The following is a 24493-nucleotide window of genomic DNA, read 5'->3' on the forward strand; positions in this document are numbered from 1 at the left end:
AGTGTACAGTCAATGTATACAAGGGAAAATAACAAATTTGCCAGGGGGAAGGGTTATACAATTATAATACGTCTAAATCAGAACAAATATTGATGGTTTTTATAGCCTTTTTGTTTCCAGATTTATCAAAAAGCTTCAAATAATTTTCAACATCCTTCAAAAAGTAAATAACACTTGGTATTGTGTTACAGAACTTACACTTGTGAATGAGGAATTTAGTAAGAGAAATGAATTATATAAAAAAAGTATTTTTCTTCCTTTTTGGGGTATAGATGTTCTGTAGTTCATGTGGTTGTGACTGCGCCGACACAAGAACCTGCATCAAACACATCAGTGACGTAGATGTAACCCCGCCCCCGGGGAAATGCCCCAAAAATAGGAGTCCCGGTTCGATACACTAACTACTGTGGATGAGGCTAGTCAAACTCATGAAAAAAATCAACAACGTTTAAGCAAGTGGTCGTAGTTGGTCAACAGAAAATTGACCTGAACAGATTTCAATACTTTCTGGCAAAATGTCCACATATTTTATTTTTTACTACAAAACCTACTGCTTTCATCCTGACAACATATGCATATTAAAATTACATCTTTATAACTGACTGTTCTTTCAATATGTAAAACAACTGTACATCATATAAATCATAGGTGGTAATTTCAAGGGACAAGTGTTAATTTTAGATAAAACCTTCAAAAGGTTAAAATGAAAGATTAACTCACTTTAAATTTGTTAACTACAGATCTTCAACACTATGGTCAAGGGCACTAATAGGAGAATTAAACTGTATGTGCCCAAATAGGAGGTTATATTTAAAAAACAAAAAAATACTAAAATACAACAGCTTTGGAACTCATTAAAATGCAAACCAGTTCAGTAAAAAGTGGCTTCATGTTTATTAGTTTCACAATTTGACAATGTGAAGTCTACAGCATGGAGAGCAAACAAGTGTAGAGCACAACAGATTGCAAGGACAAAATAGATAAGTTCAACATTATTGTTAAACTAATGAAATGTCATAAATTTCTAACTACTGTTTCATTTTTGAGGATTGAATCAGTTTCATTACACAACTATGATTATTACATGAATATTCTGACAAATGAACCAGACTGTATGTGGTGTGTAATAGAGTCCCAAATTAAACATGCCAAATTCATATGAAGGGTAAAATTTCTTACATCTCTTAAAAAATGGATGTATATAAAAAGAAAAGCAGTTTACATTCTGCATGTTGTACGGAGTGGCAATGGAGTACAACTGTGTGTAAAGGGACCAGTATAGACAATAAAACACACCAACATGCACCCACACACACACAGCCAGAAGTTAAATCGGTGATACAAACATACACATACAAGTCATAAAAAACAAAACCATCAAAAATAAAGGTTATGTTTATTTTTTGTCTGTCAGGAGACTGAAGAATATTTCATTAGGTGTGATTGTTAGAAAAAAAGATGCGTATCAGATAAACTAATGGACTACACTCTTTAAAATGCAGAACATCTACATTTTGTTTTATGCACAGGAATGTTGGACATTTCATTAAAAAATACAAAAATAAAATTCAAAAAAGACAACCACAATCCAGAATAATAGTCTGAAGGGGCTGTGTTGGACAGGGGGCAGAAAGGGGTAGGTGGGGGCGTAATCTGAGTCTGCTTCAGTCTGAGTCTCCTGGGTCTACAGCAAATGACCAGAGTACTGCTTCACGCTGAAAAAAGAAAAAAAAAAAAAAAACAGCAAAAGAAATGATTAAATGCGGGACGTAACAGCAACATACACTTCAGATTAGTGGCGAGGTAAATATACAGCTAAGTGCTAAGCAACTGTGGAAGAGGTGTTGGAAGAAGAGAACGGGGAGGCAGAGTGGGAAGAAGACGATAAAGAGGCAGACAGTGAGAGTCACAGAGGGGAAAGATGTGACACAAGTGCCTGGAGGAGACTGAGGAAGAAGGAGGAGGAGGAGGAGGAGGAGGAGGAGGAGGAAGAGAGGGTGTGGTTAGTCCTCATGTCCAAGCAGGTGCAGCACACTGAAGGGGGAGGAGAGGAAGGAAGCAGGAGGCAGGGTTAGTTACCATGGCAACATTACACTACTCATGAAACGGAGGCAGCAGTTCTACAGCTGTATTAGCATTTGGTAAGCTAAGCTTTGATAGCATCAACAGAGAAGTAGTGTGTATTATACGTGCCTACTGGTTGCCAAGGGAGACAGAAGAGGAGGAGCCCGTGCTATTTGGCAGACTGTGATTTGTTGTCGGTTGATCTAACTAAAAACAACAAAATCACTAGTCTTCCACACAGCAGCAGCCAGGGTAAGAATCAATCCACTCCCTGCTTCACAGTGAAACGGCTTGGGTGGCAAATACAAATTCAATTCATTTTTTTTTTCCAATAATCATACTCACTGAACAAATGTGACGGTTAAAGTAACTTGTCAATAACATTGACCATTTAAAAAACAAATCAATTGCAAAAAAATGAAAATGAAGTTATGCACAGCTATTACATTTGCCTACTCATTGATAGCCATTTCATGTAAGAGGAAGGTTTGAACTAGTTGCAGGGGGAAGAAAGGAAGGGGGTTAGTGAAAAAGAGACAGCAGGCAACAGAAATGCATAACCCAACACCAAGTGGGTTGACTAGTATCATGAGGCAATATCATAAATACATTTACACATATGTGGAATGGAAGTGTTTTAAATTTAGTACTCAAGTAAAAGTCCTGTCAAGTGCAATAAGTTCAGACTGTATTACATATGTACTAATATAAAATTAAGTAAAATGATCTCTTTTGCTCAATAGGACAAATGTCTGAACTAGACTGTTGACTGAAGCTAGTATTTTACAATAATCATATCCTACAAAGAGGTCACTGCAGTAACAGTGTAAGACGGCCTGATCAAAGAGGAACTGTCAGAACTTGCCTATTCTGTAGGAGGTACTGGGCATTCTGAATCTGATCCTGGGTGCCCGTAATAGTGATGATGCGATCCTCAGAACCTTCCAGAGGCTCGTCGATCTTGATGGAGGCTCCAGACTCATGGCGGATCTGTTTGATTCGCTGGCCTCCCTTACCAATGATAGAGCCAGCAAGCTGTTGACAAAGAAGAAAATGAGAAGGAGGAGTGAAGGAAAACAAACATTTCAAGCGTCTAAAGCTTGAAAAATAAAAGCAAGTACAGGATGTGTGGCTCAGCAAAATCTGAGGTATTTCTAATGACCCTCAAGAGAATTTAGGGAAAAAAGACGACAATGATGTTTAGATTATTTTCTTAATTGTAGCAAAACACTACTATGCCTGGTCTAGTGTGGGTGCACTTGAAAAACACTGTGTGGGAGAGAACATGACTTATTGGTCACTACAACCTGAAGGCAGGATTAATATCTGTAGACAAGCAGGTTACACAAACATTAAGACATTTAACAAAGGTAAAAGCTGAGGGTCCCTGAGCTACATGTTGTGTGATGACGGTATAGTGAGTCAGAGACGGGTCTTTCATTGGTGATCCAGTTGTGTTGTTGTCGTTGCTTACATCTTTAGGGATCGTCACTTGTGTGGTGATGACAGGGCCACCCATGTCATTATAGGAGCCACGTCCACCTGATGGAATAAGAAGGAGGAAACAAAATATGAAAGACAGAAAACAGGAGTAAATATATAAATGGAAGATCAGTTATGAAAGCACTGAGTCATTATATAAGTCTCAGCAAAATTTTTAAACTAGTGATCAATCAGAAAGTGTAAAGGCTCACCAGACTGGTAGCTATCCCAGGAAGAACTGTTGTCTAAGCATGAGAGAAAGCAAAATACAAAATTTTAGAGATCGATGTGAGACAATTTATGTGTGTGACATTTGTACAACATTATTAAAACCATATTTTAACAATGTGCTCAGAAATGTGACTAGTCATAGATGAGATGAGAAAGATCTAAATGAATAACACTGGATGCAAACAGACATGCACGGTGACAGGCATTTCTCATTTATTTTAGTAAAAAGCACAACATTTCTGCATGCTTAACCAATACACATGAATTGCAATGTTTTTTATAGCCAGTTGACACTGGTGTCTGTTGGTCAACCTGCCACTACAGTTATTTTGAAAAGAACATTGAGGCCTGCACATTTGCATATATTACAACTCATCAACCTTGAAATCACATCCCTATTATATCAGAAAAATATGTGGTTTAATACTTACCATATCCGCCTCCACTCTGTAAAAGAAAAGAGAAAGAGACACATTACATACCGTGTAGCGGTGTGCTTTCATCTTCATCATCTACAGAACCCAGATGAATTGATGAGGGATTGTAAGCATAAATGTAAGGATGATGCAGCAGCCTAGTCCATGGAGTAGACTCAACTACAAGCCACCCAGTTTTCATGCATAAACCAGACTCCTCCTCCTTCCCTCCCTCCAACCCCCCTTCCCGTCTCTCCTTGCATCTCCATCAGCCCCCATTTTCACCTGCTATTCAGCTGCTGCTGTCACCAGGGCAACAGGCAATTCAAAAAGCTGTTGCTGAGCAACGGCAGGCAGTATCCTGCCAGCTCTCAGAGAGAGAGAGAGAGAGAGAGCGGCCTTCCAGTCTGTCAACAAAGCGTTATTATTGCCTAGCAACCATCCATGGCCACCCCCACCCCCCACATCCTCCCTCTCTGTGCAGGAAAAACAGGCTGGCCGTGAAAAGTACACAGTAAGAGGGCAATTATAGCTGATTATTATGGGGTGTCTCCGGCTGTGGCGATTATGGTCATTTGGTGGGATGACTTACACCGTGCCAAAGCTAGCTCAAATACATGGCCAGATCTTAAATATGTGCACACGTTCATAAGCGCAAGTGACCAGTTATGGTTGCATTGTCTATGAAGCATCATTACAACACAATGGACAATCATAACATTCTGTCTAGCACTTCGACCAACCAGTGTGCGAGTTTGAGCATGCTGGCACCCAATTAAATGCTAGTACAAGAGTAGCATGAATTTAGCAGAGGTTCACTAACCATGTTATCACTGTAGCGATCTGGTCGGCCTCTTCTGTCACTGATGAAGAAAGAGTGTGATAGAGAGTGAGAGATGGGGGGAGCAGGACAAAGTGACAGAGAGAGAGAAATGAGAAATGTGGGTGGGGATGTGGATGTGGAAAGAAATACAAAACGCTTAGAAAAAAATGCTCAGAAAAAAATGCTTGACAACAATCCAAAGAAAATTTCTGGTCTAGGTCAAACTGCACACACACGCTGAGCAAGATTACAGTATAAACACATTTCCTCTCAGCCATCTTCCCACACAGTAACAGGAACAGCTCTGACAGTGTTATGGTGAGAGGAATGACAGGTGGTGGTGGTGATGATCGCAGCCAAAGGCTGCTGCTTTTTTTTTTCCCAATAACTGAGCTCCAATAAAGACATTAGCCTAAGAAATGTATTTGGGTTTATTTAGTGCACTTGCTGCTTCTGAATAACTAAATGTATGTCAAACTACAGCAACAATATAATGAAATATTGCTAAATTAATACCACTGCTTAATGTTAAGTCTGTGTCCATTTTTCATTCAGTCTTTGTGGTTTTAACTCTACATAATGACAATATGAAAAACTAATGAGTAAGAAATAAAAGCATTAAATGAAGTTTACTGAAATGATTTTATCTGTATTATTTTTGAAAAAAATGTTGATTTTAAAACATCCATATTACGGTAACTGTTCTGCGGACACTGAACCAATGAGATGAAATGACTTCAATATTCCTGTTTTAGGGAGCTCAGTGCTTCCCATTTACAGAATTAATTTGGACAGCCAATCCAAACAGATTATCAACATCTTTAAAGTGGAAGAATCTGCCCCCCCTCCACTTTAGCAGTTGCAGCTTTACAAGTGCACATTAATGTAAAACAAAGGCAGAATATTTTATTTTTGTGCATTTCAAAAAAATAACCATGAGCCTGTTTGTGAAGGCACGCTGTTTTGTATGGACTCCGTTGATAACGGGTTTCTGTTAAACACATCACCCCATGCAAAGCATCACCATAAATTCTCAACCTGGGAAACACAAGGAGTGAATGGTAAAAGAGTAGAGGAGGTCATACTAAGTTACTGCTGTAGCATCCAAGAGACTCAAATAAGGTGGATGGGGATCAGACTACGGGACATGTGCAGACTATCATATAATGGACATTTGTTAGCATTGTTAGTACTGATTAAGGGTAGGACTGAAGTACACAAGTTTACAAGGTATGAGATTTTCTCATGAACTTGAAGAGGTGGATAACTAGCATATTAAAAAACTAAAGGGTTAAAGTATTAAGGCAGGAAAAAGGTGGGGCTTGTAGGGATATCTCAATACTTTGACATTTCATTTTGTTACCAATCCTCGACATGATTTGGCAAAGAAATATATAAAGTTCTGGCATTGTGTCAGCTCCACAAATTGACTTATTCCTTGTTAAAATCAAAAAGACACAAAACTCGCATAATGGAAGCCCCCTCCCAAAGGTATTAATGAGGAATGCAAATGGTGAAAAGATTGTTTTCATAATTGCTTAAGCAAGAGTGGCTAAAGGCAGAGCACCTGCATAAACTGTGGTAACAATATATGAGAATGTCAAAGTATCCCATTTAAGTGAGGAGAGCAAAGGTTTAGGGACAGAAACTTACTTTGACCTTTCATCTGAGCCACGGTAAGAGTCATAGTAACGATCATCTCTGTGGGCAAGATGGAGATGGGGAAAAAGACACACAAACACACCCAGACATACAAGTGATGAGCACATACACTTAATGGAATGGGAATAAATTTGTGCATCTTTTACGTGAATATACATAAATGTTTAGAAAGGGATACAAGGCATGTTGCTGGTTTGCACTTAAACGGTGAGACAATGCATATCAGGTTAAGTGGATCTGTATATAGAATGCATTAGAATATAATGCAGAGGATTTACAAACACATTACATACAAAGAAAAAAACATCACAGGAATTCTGAATGATGGAACTAACAAAATGTAAATCTCAATCAACAAATTAAAACTCAAGGTGCTAAAAAGAATTAACAGAAAATTTCAAACAAGCACAAGAAGGTAAAACAAATAATTAGAATTATATTTTCTCTCTAACAGCCATAGAGATCCCTGTGCTAGTAAGATCGACAAGGCTCAAGTAAAACAAAAACTTGGCAGAGAACAACAGTAACAGACTGTATATTGTGTTCATCTCTTACCCTCCTCTGTGAGGGTGTCCCATTGGCATGTTGCGTCCACGGCCACTCCCCCTTCCAACCCTGCTAGGGTGTGGTGGAGGAGGACCACGGCGAGGGCTCATCTCATCATAATCCCGACGTGGCATGGGTCCCCGCCCACCTCTGCTAGAGGACATCCGTTCAAACCCACGGTCTCCACTGGACCTACTCCCACGCATGGGGAAACCTCCCATAAGCCTGCGGCCACCTCCCCGTTCTTCAAACATCATGGTGAAGCCCCCATATTCATAGGTTTCGTCATAGAAATTGGGGTCATAGGGCTGTGCACGTCCTTTTATTGGGGCCTAAAATGCAGCAATAATAGTTAAAACAATCCTGTATTCTCCCATCTGTGCAGCCATCAACTGCTTTACAGCATCACATATCTACAATGTACCTGCCCATTATCTGAGAGATGCATTTACATCTTAACAAAATGCTGGAAAAGATGCCCACCTCAGCAATGAGGTCCAGCATAGTCTTGATACACTCAACCACCCTCTCAGTTTTTCCACCAACCAGCACTACTCGGTCTGTCGACTGAGGACAACACTCCTGAAACAGCTTGATGCTGGTCTTTGTGTTCTGAAAACAGACAGACACACAAATGAGCACAGAAAAAAGACAAAGTCATTAGACAACAGTGCATTCTGTAGGAAAGAAATTGTGTATTTTATACATAAACCACAACTATGCAATTTTACAGATAGTTTTAAGGGAAAAACATCGACAAGATTTACTGAGTATTAAAACACAAAAGACTTCAGAAATCAATTCAAAAACAATATAAACACAGTAAAATAACAAGACTTAGATCCTTCTTAAGCATATCATCTGGGTTTAGTCCAGTTAAATCAAGGATTGTGCTCTTGTTAAAGCCGAAAACTGGCAGAGACACAAGGTTGTTAAGAATTCATGTTCTACAATATGCACACACTTCAGTCTGTGCACTGCATTGCCACTAATTACAAAAACACATCTCCATCCCTTCTGTTCACATATTGTACCTCTCGGAGCTCCTTAATCTTGGCTCCCTTCACCCCAATGATCGAGCCAGCCAGGCTCTGGTGGATCAGCAGACGCAGCTCACAATCAAAATCTATGCCATTATACTGTTGGTACTGTGGGAAACACACATTTTTATTCAGGCCATTATATTCAATAGTTTTTCTATCAAAAAGCAAAGAATGTAGCACATATGACAACAATGACCAGAATTTTTTACAATACTTAGTGGTGAATTACCGTAATCTGTAACATTAATTTTGGGAGCATTTCAGCCATGATTCATTTACAGAGAAGTACAAAATATAACTGCTAGACGAAGTTGTCACAAAGGCATAAACTTTCCAGATACAAGCAGAGAAGTTCTGAACTAATTTGCAAGTGAAAGTAGGTACAGAAAACAAATAGCAAAACCCAAGTTGCATTTGACTGGGTGTGAGAAAAAAAATGATTGCAACAAGTTTCAAAATATCCTTACCTCTTCCAAAGTTGGGATGATCTTCAGCAGGATTTCTCCAATGGTCTCGATGTCTGCACTGATACTTAAAATGCTTCATATTTCATCCACCAATGAGAGGGCACAGCATAGCCACACATACAGAGTGGGTGGGGGTGCCAACACGGCAGCCCAGGAGGGGAGGGAGGGAACAGCATTTCAGATGAGAGAATTCTTGACATTTCCAAATAGTCTTACCATTTGAGAACAGTAAACCCATTTTAGCCAACACGCTCCTGAGACTAACACAGCTAAATTATCTACTGAGGGGTCCAGTGTTTCATTAAACTAACAAAGAAGGTCTTGATAATACAACACTTAAACTAGCAAAACGCTATTACCCAAACAATTCAATTTCAAGAAAAGACTCATTTTGTCCAGAGAAAAGAAGAAAACAGACAAAATTTAAAAAAAAAAAAAAAAAAAAAAAAGAACCCAAAGAAAAGTGACTGCATTTGGTGACCACTGGAGGGGCAAGACGAGGAGGGTGAAGTCTGAGGAGGATCTGGCAGGAAAAAGCACCCAAGGTGCCAAAGACAACGCTATAATTCCTAAGCATTGTTGGGTGGATGCACACTACAAAGAGCTTGGCTAAACCAATTCCCAAACAAGCTGCCCAACACAAATTTAAAAGAACAAGCATTAAGTAGAAAGGTATTTCTCTTTTCCTGTATTCTTATCCATAGTATAGCACTTTTGTCCTTAAAATTTGCCCTGGACAGTAATATTAAGGCTTAATTTGGCTAAAAAGAAAACAATGAAAGAATACTTTTGTTGTCTGCACCCACCACAAGTAACCGAATAATAAAATAAACACAATGAATTTACTGATCAAGAACTGAAGCACAGTTTGTACATGGAAGCAGAATGGTAGACCGCTGAGGAAGAGTAAGAGAGCAGATTATACCATGAAAAATTAAAATTTGCCACCACTGGAGTTGATGGTTTTCAAATCAATGGGAAAAGCAGTACATATAAAAAAGGAAGAAAAAAAAAAAGTCAAAGGATGCAATGATGAGTGGGACAGAGAGAAACTGTGTATTATCAATTGCTCCAACAGTCAAAAACCAAGCTAAGATGAAGCAGAAGATGGGGAAAAAATGTACAGGCACACGCAAACACACATCTGGAAACTAACTTGCTTTTTGCTTTCCAGAATGGGGGGACAATCTGAGTCTGTCAATAGGAGGGTATCACAGGGAAGGAATGTAATGGTGCAAGAAGCAGGTGTATTTATGAAACTAACGAAAAATAAACAAACACCAAACACCACATACAGGATATTCACTCTGAGGGGATGAGGGGTGAAAACGCGGAAGATAAGTGGACAGATAATTAACAAAAATAAATATGGACATACTGCAAACACTGGCACTTGAAAAGATTATAGCAAAGATTTGAAAAGACAGTGGCAGATTGAGAAAAACCCCTGACAATACCAATCTAAGTTTCACTGTTCCTGAGAGTTTAAAACTTGGCTTTTAAAGGCTCAACAAGCAGATTTGGACATGAACGCATTTAGGCATGTTGACTCAGGCTAAGATACTGTGAGAACAGGTAGGTTAAAATACAGTGACTTGACAGAGGTAGGATGACTATTTATTTATTCATCTTGTTTTGTTTGTTTGACCTGTAGTCAGGCAGTGAGAGGGAGGAGCTTAGGGACATACCGCTCAGGCCCACTGCTGTCTGGGACTGACACACTGGCATTGTACTGGGCGTGGCATGGGCAGGGGCCAGGGCCATTCGAGCACAGATGTCAATCAAGTAAGGCGCCCATTTAGGGACAGGGCACGATTATGGGCAGGGCCAACCAGGGTGTCAGGTGGGCGGGCGCAGGAGGGGCCATCCAGAACATGGGCAACAGAGGAGGAAGTGGGCAAAAGTCAACAGTAAAATAATAAACAAGGGAGAGGGAAGAGGGAAGAGGAATACATTTTAATATACAGGCTCTACACTGATTAAATGTGTCTTAATTTGATTCTCTCAGAGATTGTTTTGTCAAAGAGAGAAGAGGAGAAAAGTGACATTGAAAAATGGGTAATGGCATAATAAGAATATGAAGAAATCAATGTTGGGGAATAGACCAGAGACAGTGAGAGAAAGGGGAGGGAGAACAACTTGTGGAGGGCTAGAGAAAGAGTTAATGACATTGAATAAATTGAGAACTGGCCAGATTGCTTACAAACATAAAATAATGTCACCTGGTACTGCAGGTGACCTCATTAACTTAGTACTGTGCCCATAAATGTAAGTAAATAACAGCATCAGTGATGCCAAAACAAAACCGTTACAACAAATAATCATTATGGAAAGAGAACTTTGATTTAATTATTGGAATTATGTGCCATGGTCCAGTTTAGCTGAGGCAATCACATGATGTTCATGTGAGAGGGGAAAAAGAACAAACCCCACAAGGTCTGTCAATAGATTTTATAGAGTGGTAATATCACACAGGCATCAGCTAACCACAACCTTTATTTTTTGTAAAGGAGACCAAGGCCAAACACCAAAATAACTTTCTGATTAGTTACCCAGTCTTCCAAAACAAACAAGCAAAAATTCCTGCTGGCCTTTAGAGAAGGTTTGGTAGTTTGGTGTGGCCATCCACCAGTGGTAAGAAAGATACAGAACATGAAATAAAACTTAAGAGGATTTAATACTTACGTCTGTACGAAGGGCTTTGATGTTTTTGCCACCCTTCCCAATTACAGCTCCTGCATTCTGTGAAAACAGAGATGACTTACAAAAAACTGCACATGTATTCAAATACAGAGGGAGCTCCACATTGTACTTAACAGACAATATACAGAATTATGATTATGTCAGGCAAAGCACCAAGACTAAACGAATACTGCTATTAAAAGGGTAGAAACACATATTTTAAGAGGCAGGCCCAAAATTTATTTCAACATGAAGAAAATTAAGAAAAAAAGAATTAGCAAATGGAGGGAATGCATGATAGAATATAAATCATACCATATTTGATATAAAAGGGGAAGTGATTTACTTTGCTCTGCAGGAGAATGCGAAGCTCAACCATCTCATCCGAGTTCCTGGAGCGCTTGAATGATTTCTGCTCATCTGCATCCTCAGCAGGGCGCTTACCTGGAATAAAGAGATAAAAAAATAAAAAAACAAAAAGACACTGATAATTCAATATACTCAGTTTCAACAGGATAAAAAAACAAATATTCAAAAACAGCAAAGGATGTACAGCAGATTGCCCAGTCACAAAAACAATATTTTTCACATTCTTATTTTCATGCACTGGCCTCTTCTCCACAAACACACATCACTGTTTGCAAACCTCAGATGGTTAAAGCAGAACAGAGCAGAGCTGCTAAACTGATTTTCATTGTTCCTGTGACAATAAAGACCTATTCTATTCTATGGTAGAACATAGAATTGAGGGAAAAGAGTTTAATTGGCCATTGCTCCCAACTGATATTTATTGACATTTGCCAATGGAAAAAAAAAATCAGTTTGATTTTTAGCAGCAGCACTGACATTTAAAACCATAAACCCTGAACAGACATTTAAAATCTAAAGAAATCTGTCAGGTTTACAATATTTTCATCCAATGACTAACGTGGTAATTTAAGCAAACCTCTACCGTTTGTCTCTGTGTTGCTGAAAGAGCTATCTTCTTGTTGTTCAATTTCTGTCTCCATGGTCTTCTGAGAATAGGAGAGAATGGTCTGGCACCACGGTCCAAGGAACAGGCGATGGCAGCGGGGAGACGGAAGCAGAAAACCGGCCCCTGCGAGCTGTGGTAGTCTGTCGGCATTGTAAGAGTGGGACAAAGAAAATAGAAGTGTTAAGATCCGGCTCGGCAGAGATCAGAGATGTAACAGCGAGATAAACTGAGAGAAAACCGGCACTCACCGATATTTACAGGGACAAGGGGGTGTTGATAGGCGGAACTAAACAAGCAAAGACCAAACAGCTGCTGCGACCTGTCGAGGAGGGAGAGGCTAGTTGAAATACACAAGTATAGTATTATTACGACACATCGCATCGATGACAGTTAGAAATGCATAAGTTTGGGTTATATTCGTTTCATTATATCCATACGTTAGAGTGGCCATTGTTAAAACAGTATCGACTCTGTAAAACGACAAGATCAGTAATCATACATCCAGCGTGCAAGTAATCCAAGACTAAGTTAGATGAACTACCATGAATATCACGAATGCTATTAACTTGTAACATAGGTTGGTACTACTATTTCGGTTGGGAGAAAAACACAAGCTTCCTGATGCCTGTGTATTAATTATATATGCTTCTGCCATTGAGCTAAAATCGAAAAACGAATATTTGCGTTTAGCACAAGACCGATGTCTTCACTCCCGAAGAGTATGATCAGTTATAGTTCAGTAACAACAGTTATAACATAGACACAATAAACGTGAAAATAGCTTCAAGAGCGACAAATCCGAAAGTGAGGAAACTCCCTAGAAGCTAACATGGCTATAGCTACAGTTAGCTACCCGTATAACTAACTAGCAGGGAGGGAAATGTTTTAACTGCGGGCTTCGCCGAGTGGATCAAAAACTTCCGATATTACTCTTTTAAATGCTTTGCAGATTGCCTAAAAGCACCGTATCACGATTACCCACTCATATTGCGGGAGTGATTAAGTTTACACCGACAGCAAGCGACCAATACCAATACTACACCGTAGCACCCACGCTAGCAGCTAGCCAATTTCGCCATGTTGCTATGATTTCGGTTGAGCACAAGGGAAGCTAGCCAACCATGCTAATTAGATGTCGCTTTATTGGACGCAGAGTAAATAATATGACGGCAGCTACTGATATTTACTTTTACAGTGCTTGTAAAATACAACTGTATAAGCCCCAACAAAACAAGGAACATAAGAAAATACTGCAAAAAGCACAAACCTGCAGTCAGTCCAACACGCTCGTCCCCCTTCTTTCTCTACCGAACCTAGAAAAGTGTGAGTATAGAAGTCGTGTGCTGATTGGTGGATCAGAGAGTACGTCAAAAAGACAAGTGGTACCATTGGCTAGAACAAGGATCAATCACTCGAGCCTAAATCTTTTTCCGGTTCTAGTTGAACGAGTAGATCTGATCTAGCTGGTTTGTGTTTATAGTGTATCTTCATTTACTTACTAATTTTGTTTTGGTTTGTGTGTTAATGGGCGTTTTTCGAAGTGCAGAAGTAGAAGCTTAGCATATCCTTCAGTACATGTGTATATTTTACTACAGACGCCAAGCTAAGGTACAGTAGCATTTACATGTTGGTTTAGTCAACTTTGGCGCCTTGACTGCATTCACTATGTTTGTAATAGAGTGCCTGAAGGGCCATTCACGTAACGTATGTAAACGTTAAATAGATATTTTATGGTATACATTTTGGCTTTCCTTGTTTCAATCTGTCTATTTTTCTCTCTCCTTTACGCTTTTTAGACCCAAATTATTCTGAGATAAGACTGATCAGGGGAATAAATGGTTTCCATATGGAGCTGCATAATGACCCTCTGATGCTAAGTAGCATTTGATCCACAACTTTTAATTTTCGTGAGTGAGATTTATATTATTTATATTTATAGATAAGTACATCTGTACAATTAAAACTATAAACAATATTTTAGATTCTGAATAAAGTAATTATTGATCATTGAAACCAAAACTGAATAATTCAAACACTAGTCAGTTACTTTTCTTCAACAGCTGTAACTTGATTATCGGTTCAGATACAGTGCTTTATGGTTTAGTAAATAAGAAATTGTGATCTTGATGAAATTCAGATAGAAACAAAGCATGGCACCCGGGGTCCAGGCGGTGGTACGTACTGCTCAGACGTGGCTACAGTGCTCCTGGCACATCCAGGTGCCCTTTGCTTGGCTGGAAGCTTGTGTACAGTGGCTGCAGGAAGAGGCAGGAGGAGCTGATCATTTGTCACAGCAGCAAATCAACCAACAGGTAGGAATGAGAGAGATGTCTAACTGTACAACCTAATGCAAAGCAATGATCATTTGGACTGTTTACATATAATCTGATTTAACTTTGTCTCTTTCACATAGCAGGTGATATAAGTAATTGCTTTCTTTATCTTAGTACTTAAAGCAACCTAAAGTACCCGTGCATAAATATACCAAGGAGACCTGAAGGTGACAGTTGTGCTGAGAAGGGACAAAAGAAGAAAAAAAATTTCTGAACCTTGAAGTAGATGATAAACAATTCCATTCATAGTTCTGCTACTGTTAGTTGACAACAGCATGCTATAATGGATAATGCGAAGTTAGTGATTGAAGGTCTAGTATGACAAATACTGGATTTTTTTTTTTGCAATATGCTGACAGGAATTTTTTGTGTAAACAACATGAATGCATCCTTGCTGGTTTCAGCTTTACTAGCTTGTGTAATGTGTGGTATGTTTTCTTGCATTGACAAATCATTTGTTTGACGCATTTTGTTTGGTCTCTGCCAGCAGCAAGATGATGCAAAAAACAGCCTCACTGATTTACAGAAAATGTGGTGAAAGGATAGAGCACACACCAACTAACACCACACCTTATAACATTTTGGAGCAGACTCATAAGAAGGAGCAGAGGCTAGATTTTTGGGGGGCTCAAAATTGCAAAAAAAAAAACAAAAAAACAAAAAAAAAAAAACAAAGTGTCTCATTGCATGACAACTGTGTGAATTTTTAGGCCCTTGACCAGTGGTTGTTAACAGACCTGAGGGACCTGGACTATCCTGTTCTTCCTGAGGGGCTCGCTCAGGCCCAGAAGACTGTTCTCAGTGGTACCTTCTGTGTCCAGGTAGAGACCAACTGATAATATAATTTATTTTTTTTGTTAATTTATTTTCATAGTATATACAAATACTAAGTATGTAAATTTCATTACACGTGTACATGCACAAAACCCATGTAAGACGAATGTGGGGAAAGACATAAAGTAAAAATACAAAAGATACATTAAACAAAAAAGTAACACATACAGTAAACCTCAACACTATCGTGCATGAGTCCAAAGTTAGAAATGAAATTATTCCCTTTTCCATTACATGTGGTTTTTAGCCAATGTATATTGTTCTAATATTTCTACAGAAATATTAGTGTAAAGACAACATTTCTTACATGTTTTTTTTTCTGAATATGTAAACACTAGCAGTGGTTCTTTTAGCTCTGAACTCATTTTAGTTGAACTGAATGCACATTCTATTTTATTATGCTCTGCAATGTTATAACACACATTTAGCAAAATGGTAAGCATTGGTCTATACTTTGTCGCACTATACTGCCAGTAGCCTTTGCACAATGACGTATGTGAAAACACTTTGAGATAATGAGTCAATTTATCAGTCAGAGCTTGAATACAATAAATAGGCCACAGTTAAGTGTTATGTTTGAGTGGAGGCCCTGAATACAGTACCATGGGAGATAGTTTAGGGAGGTACTAGCAGCTCAGAACAACGTTACACATTGTTCAAAAACAGATGTTTTTGTTTTTTCTATTGCGCTTCTGCTGTTTGAGGAGTGTTTTATTTTTTTCACCCAGTTGTTTGTATTGATAGTGTGTTATGTTCAGAATACACATAGCCTATATATCTGGCACATTTTTACTATAAGTGTGACAAACCATTATAGCAAAAGGCTCTTTTCTACACAAGCAAAGCAAAAAGCATAAGCGTTTTCCATTTATACTGTCAGCGTGTAGTAAGGGTTTGTGAGCTTATTCAAAAAAGTTTTTTGTATTGTCTGTTGACACCAAAAAACCAATTTGAAGGTTTTTATTTACAAGAATTATCTGCTTTTGTAAGAGATATACAATGTTTGCTGGCTTTGTGGTGAATCTGTAGAGTTTATCTGACAGTTTCAAAGATCAGGTCTATGCAATTAGAAAAAAAACTCTTATATGTCAACAATCTGGGTCTTCCATTTTTCAGCGGTGGAGTTTATATCCAGAATCATGATGCACACATGACAATACTGATCACCCCCCCCCCCCCCCACAGTGTACTTAGAGGCTGACTGCACGACTGAAAGACACAGGAGATCCTTTGTCCTCACAACCATCAGACTGTACTCTTTAAACAGTGGCAGATAGACAGTAAAGTTGAATTAGACGTAATGGTTAATAACTGCTTTATTAGCCCTGTGACAACTATGGCTTACTATGTTTTTGCTAATACTACTGTAACTACTTTTGGGAATCATCAATTAATTGCTTTTATTTTACTTTGAGCTGGGGGACATTTCAATTTCCCCTGTGGAGTTGATGGCATTCCTCTTCTTTAATATCATCTCATCTCATTGATTATTATTGTGGTAAAAATAAGACTGTTGTGCAATTTAAAGGAAATGGGTAATCTGTGTAGTTTCAGACACCAGCTGTAAATTTCACTGGGCTGAAAGCCTTTGGAACAGGATTATAACAATTTTTGTTAGAGTCACAAGATGCTGTATGTATGTATATTTATTCACATACCATATACTAAATGGCTCCTGTAGGAAACTGTCAGTGCAGTGTGTATGTCCTCCTGAGACCCAGCAATGCATTTTTGTCCTCTGCAGGGGACAAAAGTTTGACAGTTTTACTTAAAAAATACTGTCCATTGCAAAGGACATTCCATTAAATAAATAAATGTGAATAATTTTACAAATGTATCTGGAAAAAACTGTTGCATTATACAGTTTTCAATTAAGACAATTATTTAATATAAAAAACCAAAAAAAAAAATTAAATTTCCTGGGTCTCAGGAGGATATGTATAAATATATCATCAATCATCTTCAGAATGTAGTGTCAGTTATTTCACTGCTTCCCTAAGTGCAGTTCCAGACTCCTGATTTTCAGTGCATGTAATTTGTCCCTGTCTGTTTTAGGTTGACTCATTACTGGACGTCAGTCAGCCTGCCTATGGTCAGCTGCAGAAGTGGAAGGGCACAGACTGTGCAAATGACGAAGTGTCAGCAGTCACACAGACCACCCAGAGGCCCTGGGAGGCCAAACCCACCCGTATGCTGCTACTTCAGGTCAGGATCACAGTGTCATTAAAGTGTAAAACACAACATAATGTTTGCATTAGGAGTTGTCTGAATATCACTAATATAATTTAAGGTAATGTTTAGCGTTTTCACTAATTTTAAAACGTCATAAACAAGGTTGTGTTTGTATGTGCTGATATTCCTATATAGTTTATTCTCTCTCAAACCCATTGTAAAATAGCTTCCAGTAAAGTTTGCTTCCAGTAAACATTATGCATTGAGTATGTAGATAACACATAATAATTGATTAAAAAAATTATTCAGGCAATTTGTGAAAACAATAGTTTTGTGAAGTTCAAAGTAAAAAAAAAAAAACAGAACAAAACCATTACAAAAGCCAAACTATCCAATACTGTTTTTACAAACATACAATATATACCGATCAACATTTTCATTCGGACTCAATCAGTCGGTCAAGTACAAATATATGACCAGTTTTATTTTTGAAGGTTTGATAGATTGGACAATATTCTTGTTTCTTCCTGGATTGCTGCGAACAGGGTACATTCAGTTAGAGCATATGAAAGGGTAAATTACTGGAATATAAGGCACAGACTATAATTTTCGCCTTAAGTAATACACTTGTCACTGCTCTGCAGTTTCTCAAGAATAGTGTTGGCGTTGCTTAGAAACATTGCAATGGCTTTTTCTTTCATTTTCTCCCTTTTCTCGTTATGTTTTGTGGTAGTTTTACATTTCTCTGCACCATGAGGAGCAGGGTCCAAAGGAAGCTTGAAAAGGCACTAATGTAAAAGGTGCAACAGTAGCAAATAATATATAGGGAGATAAGTCTTGATAAATTTTAAAAAGTAACAATAAGTTTTTGTGTCTTGGTTTGAAGCTGTTCAAACAAAATTTAATACGATTATGTTCCTGAAAATGCCCCTCAGCACTAATTTTTTACACTAGCAGTAGCTCATATATAAATGAAATATGTAGACATTAAAAGTCAAGTGTATTGTGTTTATTTTACACTACAATGTGTCTGTTTAAATTGTTTTTGGCTTATTTATGTGGAATTTTTTAAACTTCAGTTTCAGTCATGTTCATCCTCACCTTTTATTAATGTATGAATGTAAATTTGCTAATTTTCCTTTTTCATCGTCTCAGTCAAATACACCATTTCTGTTGTTCAGGTGACAGATGGAGTCCAGAGCTTGGAAGCCATGGAGTATCAGCCTATCCCTGCGCTCAAAACAGATCTAAGGTTACAGACTGTGCTAAATAACACATAACCGCTCTGAATCACTACATCATATTTTTGCTGTTACCGACTAAAACATTGTGTTCTTAAGTCATTTTTACAATGAAAGGAGATTTTTTTCAAATACATATTTTTAAAAATATATTTTAGTGTTGATATAATAAAGATTTTACTGTCAATTTTCACTAAATTTGTAAAAAAAAAATATATAATATTGTTCTCAGGCCCGGTGTGAAGCTACAGTTGCAAGGGCAGATGGTTTGCAGGCTCGGGGTGCTGTTGTTGGGTCCTTCCAACATCAAGGTCCTGGGTGGTGAGGTGGAAGACTTGGTGGAAAGAAATAACCAGGTAAATTGTCAGATTCTGTTTTATGTCAAAGGCAAAATTAATTCAATCTGTGTCTTTGATTGTGGTAGAAATATTATCTGGTCCTGGCCACCTGTTGATTGTTATTTCAGTTGAATTAAGTCTGTTCAGTTATTGCTGCACTGATTTTTCAGCAAACATAGACATATTTCCAGCTGCGTTTTAAATAACAGTCTGTAAAATGTAATCATGTGTAAAGTATAAAAGGTAATTTTTCTCTTTCTTTGTGTTGTCAGGGCAGGGTGCTGTGTCGAACGCTGGGGCTACCTGAAGAGCAGCAGCAGCAGCAACAGGGGGAGGAAGCCCCTCCAGCAGCACAGCAAGGTATTATTATGAGAGCCTGTAAGTCTATGCACAGGATTTGTATGTTTAAAGGTCTGTTATAATGTATGTATGGTAGAACGGTGGAATATGTATAAGTACATTTGATATAAATTTAAAAAATACCTGGGTATCCAAAAAAATCCAATCTTTACCCTTATTTTTTGTTTGAGTTTATCTGTTTATTTAAACACATTTTCACAGTGCCTAAATTCTGCAGTTAGCTTTGCTGCTATCATCTCTCAAGTGAAAATCTATGTGATGTAATTTGAGCAGAAATCATGTTTACAGATGAGGTGAAGTATTAGTTTAATTTACATTATGTTTATTCACATACAGTTCTGGGCAGAAGTCTTAGGCATCCTTTAGCTTTGTTGTTTTTGTAGGGTTGTAACGGGTCTGTGTCATTATTTCTAACAAGACGCATTGAAACACAGAAAAAAACAAAAAACAGAAGTAAACAGCTTCTGCAAGTAAAGCCAGCATTTGGTGTGACCTCCATCGAGATTCAGTAATTTTTCAACTCTCCTAGGTTGGCTGTCTGGATGTATTCTTAAATAATCTTCTGTTATATTACACACCTTCAGAATCTCCCAGAGCCTTTCATGGTCTTTTATCCTTTTTTCTGTCCAGATGATCCCATGTAGCATCTACAGTATTCTTCTATTTTTTTAATGTTTGACCACACATATGCAATATACATTGAATGTGTAAACAGTATTAAAAACATAAATGCTTTTCAGAAAAATATAAAGATGACAAAGTACCTAACTTAGGCATTGTTGTGTTTAATGATTTATAATTTGGAAATGTTGATGACATGGGCTCTGACACCCCTGCGACCCTCACGAGGACTAAGCAGTTCAGAGAATGGATGAATGGATGTTGATGACGACTTTTTTCCTCTACAGAGAATCAGGATTTGGAAGAATTTGAGCTTGACGACCAGGAGTTGTTGGCTAGTTTGGAGGCCCAGGAGGAGATGGAGAGAGTTCAGGTTCATCCTGTGGAAGACAGCGGTTATGGGACGCTCAGTGAGGTCTCCCTTCAGTCCTCCCGGAGCTCTTCTGTCAGGAGCGTCGTCTCTGCTGCCTCATCCAGGTGGGTGGGGGATAATATGATGTCTTGACATTTTAATGCCGTGCCTCCTCAGGCAAATATACTTTGACATTTTAGATTTCAGCATAATGTTTAATTTAAGTAAAAATAACAGCAGCTACAGTTAGCTCCTTTAAAAAGCTATAAGAGTTTTAATCTACGGCTCTTGGCTCATGAAATCTTTGACTTGATTGTGCTCATTTATAGGTGCTGGCCTTCGTTAAAACTAACTGAAAGAGATGACTCAAAAGGATAAAATTTCATGTTAACAATACCTGAAGTGCAGCCATTCGAAGTGGCATAATGCATACATTTAAACTACTGTAGCTGAAGTTCACTGATTTAAAATATAGCAAACTTTAATCAGAATGAAGTCAGGTACATTTTAAAAATTATTTTATTTAATTAATCATTTGTACAGTTCATTACAGCAGTTCACAATTTCAGATATATATTCTAGTAAGCAGTAATTGTAAAGCCCTTGTTAAACACTTGATGGTTGATGATGTAAAAGGCAAATATTTTTTGGTTTATTTCTTCCAGAAGTGACACATTCACCTCCTCGTACAGAAGTGGTATCAGTCAAAGCAGTATAGGAGGATCAGTCCATGGTCATCGCCATAGTAACGATCCAGAGGATTCAGACCTCATTAACCACTTCCCCCCAGACCATGTGATTCAGGAAGACATCCCAGATCACAACATGGCAGACGATGACTTCCCTGATGAGGATTTTGATGACCTCCCTCTGGATGAGTTGGATAGTGTGATTTTTCAGGAGAATACAAATGTTTCCACACAGGCTCAAAGTGGTAACAGAGGAACAACACAGAGCTACAATGTGGAGAGACCAACACAACGCCAAACTGCTATATTTGAGAAGAATGATTCTGGATCATCATCAACTTCTAGATCTTTATCTACACATTCAAAGCCATCACATCAAAGTGTTCGTTTACCACCTGATGATGATGACTTTATGGATGAAGACATGGACTGTTTTCTTGAAGAGGTAGATACTTTCACAACCCCAATTGAGACAACTGGAGGGCCAAATCAGAACAGGGACACTTTAAATTACAGGCTTCAAGGCCTTAGCCAATCAGAGAAAGGTACCAAGAAAACAGAAAATGTCAGTCACAGATTTACCAGTGAGTCAACAAAAAATGTAGTAGACTTGACAAAGACCTCCTGCTCCACACTTCAGAGGCAAAATGACTCAGAACTCAATAGACTATTTGCTAAAAATCCACAAAGTGACAAAACTCCCACTGCTATGACCCTGACCTCTGCGCCGTTTACGTACCTCTGCCTCTTAGACAACTCGCTCTCCAAACCCCAGCCCCACACCACAGAGGTTCTTGTCAAAGCTTTTATTGTTACTTTGCTGGGGAAGCTAAGTAGCAGCAATGGTCTTTGGCAGGTCTGCGCCACAATATCTGATGGAACAGGTTACCTGGACGTGAAGCTGTCAGATGAGGTTTTGACAGGCCTGCTGGGTTTCTCAGTAGCAGAGAAGGCTGCTATGAAGTGTGACCCAGCCCGGAGAGGTGAGCTGGAAGCTGGAATGATGAGATGTCAAGAGGGGCTTGTGGACATGTGCTGTATCATGACCATTTCAATTGAACCGGAGGGGGGGAAAGCTGTGGTGACCAAAGCAGAGCCTATTACAGAAAAAGTGCTCCTGGAGCTGGAGCAGAGGGTGAAAGCCAGGAGAAAATAAGCACAGGGGAGCCAGAGAGGAAGTGGGTGATAATGGGAAAATTACAAGCAGCAGATATGTGTATTGCCCTGCACAGATGAAACTGAAAATGTAGGCAAATATAGCATTCATTGCCTCAAGTTTGTCTTTAGATAATGAAACTAAGTTGGTTCTGGTGATCAACCTGACCTTCTGTTTCAGAATTGGAGAACAGAATGTGTGAACTGGATGTCTGATGATTAGTATGAACCGTGTTGTAATGCATGCCATCTGCTATATGTGAATGTGACATCCTGTCATTTATCATTAGTAGATTCATCTATTTTTGGAGCTATTTTTTCAGCCTAAAATGCATGCATGATTCCCACGAAAATATAAGAACACATAATTTTTAAAGTCTTAAATGTAATAAAGGTGGATTTAATGGTTAATTATACCAAACATTCCGACCAGAGCAACCTTGATTTTATGGAGCATTTAAAGCTGTGTGAAGCGAAGAATAAGACATTTGAGAAAGAGAAGGGGAAGGGAAATTCATATTTTGATTGTTGTAATGAATTGCCAGCCTTTGCATTCATTCAGTACATCCATTATTTCTGAATGAAAAATGATTGAATATCCAAGGGCAGCTTGGGTCTCTAATATACTCCCCCAGCGGGGAATGAGAAGGGAGATAAAGGAGAGGCCATGAGCTTCGATTATTTCTGTTAGTTAAAGATGTTCTGTTTTTTAATGAATGTACATCTACATATCTGACTAATATGCCTTTGTAGACATGTATACATATATTGTATTTAAAGCACATTCATAACATACTGAATATAAATTGTAATAAAACTGTTTTGAAGGTTTTTACAGACAGTTTTATTTAAACATTCTGCAAAGTAATTGCTTGCTGTTATTTTTACCTTTCTATTTCCCTTTATCAAATGAGAATCATATTCCTACAGATTAAAAAAATAACCAGACAAACTAGACCAATTCACTAGCACAGTGGGTTTCATTTGGTTCATAATAAGTTTAATAAATGCATCATGGGATGTGCACTGTTTAAGCAGACATGACAGTAATTAAAAGTAGCCCTGCTCTATTATATCATTCCAGTCTTTAATTTTAATGTACATTTTCAACAGTTACACCCATGAGTATTTGCGTCTCGTTTGGGGGAGTTTACACCTTTCTGTTAAGCATCAGTCTAGTAATGGGTCAGGTAAATAAAATTGCCTGGTGTTATTACATGGAGTAAGCATTAGAATAATATCTGTGTGTGTGTGTGCATGCGTGCGTGCATAAGGGTACATAACATGTCTCTTATTGTCTTGATGCTGCTGTGTGTCCTTCCATTCAGGTAGCTGGTCTTGATTCATTAAGGCTTAATCAGGTTGAACGTCTAAATCAGGGCCCTGCTATGCATGTCGATAGCCTGTTATGTGCTAATGAGCTTGGATACGATGGAGGGGGAAGGGGGAGAAGCAACCCATAGGGAGATCAAACAGGAATAAATATTGGGTGATAGAGTAAATGAAACGAAAGGGGAGTGCTGTCTCAGCGGATATGGAAGCGACAGTTGAACTTGAGCACATGTAGTACCTACTTGTCCATGTAGCTCACATTTTATAAAGTATATTCTTATTGTTTAAAGATCCTTTAAGTAACAGACTGCTAATTTTTGTGGTTATAAACGTTGAAATCAAAAAGACATACAGAGTTGATATAAAATACATAAAATTGCTTTTAATGAATCTGCTGATAAACTCCAATATTATCAAAAAACAGTCATTGTGCCTTGAGTTGACTGCATTATTTTATCCAAGGCCAAGAAGAAACTCATAAACAGAAAGAACGCCATCAAACATTTCCTGCTTATATATATATATATATATATATATATATATATATATATATATATATATATATATATATATATATATATATATATATATATTTATATATATATATATATATGTATATGTATATATACATTTTTTTTATTTATTTTTTTTTTATTAATAGAAGGGAATGGTCA

The 24493-nt window shown here is 38.1% G+C and overlaps 2 protein-coding genes across 8 annotated transcripts; one reads left to right on the forward strand and one right to left on the reverse strand.

Moving 5' to 3' along the window:
* Nucleotides 1-870: 870 nt before the first annotated feature.
* Nucleotides 871-13716, reverse strand: hnrnpk (heterogeneous nuclear ribonucleoprotein K). Of its 2 annotated transcripts, none has more exons than XM_030142453.1 (17): nt 13660-13716; nt 12641-12711; nt 12369-12532; nt 11763-11860; nt 11420-11476; nt 10423-10466; nt 8735-8807; nt 8259-8372; nt 7708-7836; nt 7234-7556; nt 6670-6717; nt 5017-5056; nt 4209-4224; nt 3759-3791; nt 3539-3606; nt 2930-3099; nt 871-1715 (listed from the first exon to the last, which is right to left on the reverse strand). In XM_030142453.1, the coding sequence occupies exons 3-17, from the start codon at nt 12424-12426 to the stop codon at nt 1685-1687; spliced, it is 1302 nt and encodes a 433-aa protein (XP_029998313.1). In that variant the 5' UTR covers nt 12427-12532; nt 12641-12711; nt 13660-13716; the 3' UTR covers nt 871-1684. The 2 variants fall into 2 exon arrangements, with proteins under 2 accessions (XP_029998313.1, XP_029998314.1); XM_030142454.1 differs by having other exon boundaries at nt 13580-13690.
* A 100-nt stretch (nt 13717-13816) lies between these two features.
* On the forward strand, nt 13817-23709 carry rmi1 (RMI1, RecQ mediated genome instability 1, homolog (S. cerevisiae)). Of its 6 annotated transcripts, XM_030142450.1 has the most exons (10): nt 13838-14000; nt 14189-14299; nt 14530-14704; nt 15436-15546; nt 17615-17764; nt 18913-18983; nt 19205-19328; nt 19583-19670; nt 20579-20768; nt 21309-23709. In XM_030142450.1, exons 3-10 carry the CDS (start codon nt 14543-14545, stop codon nt 22486-22488), a joined length of 2076 nt encoding a protein of 691 aa, XP_029998310.1. In that variant the 5' UTR covers nt 13838-14000; nt 14189-14299; nt 14530-14542; the 3' UTR covers nt 22489-23709. The 6 variants fall into 6 exon arrangements, with proteins under 6 accessions (XP_029998311.1, XP_029998310.1, XP_029998307.1 ...); XM_030142451.1 differs by lacking the exon at nt 14189-14299 and having other exon boundaries at nt 13817-13858; XM_030142447.1 differs by having other exon boundaries at nt 13838-14299.
* Nucleotides 23710-24493: the final 784 nt, after the last annotated feature.

This window comes from Sphaeramia orbicularis, chromosome 9, assembly GCF_902148855.1.
Source record: "Sphaeramia orbicularis chromosome 9, fSphaOr1.1, whole genome shotgun sequence".
In the NCBI taxonomy this organism is placed as follows: domain Eukaryota; kingdom Metazoa; phylum Chordata; class Actinopteri; order Kurtiformes; family Apogonidae; genus Sphaeramia; species Sphaeramia orbicularis.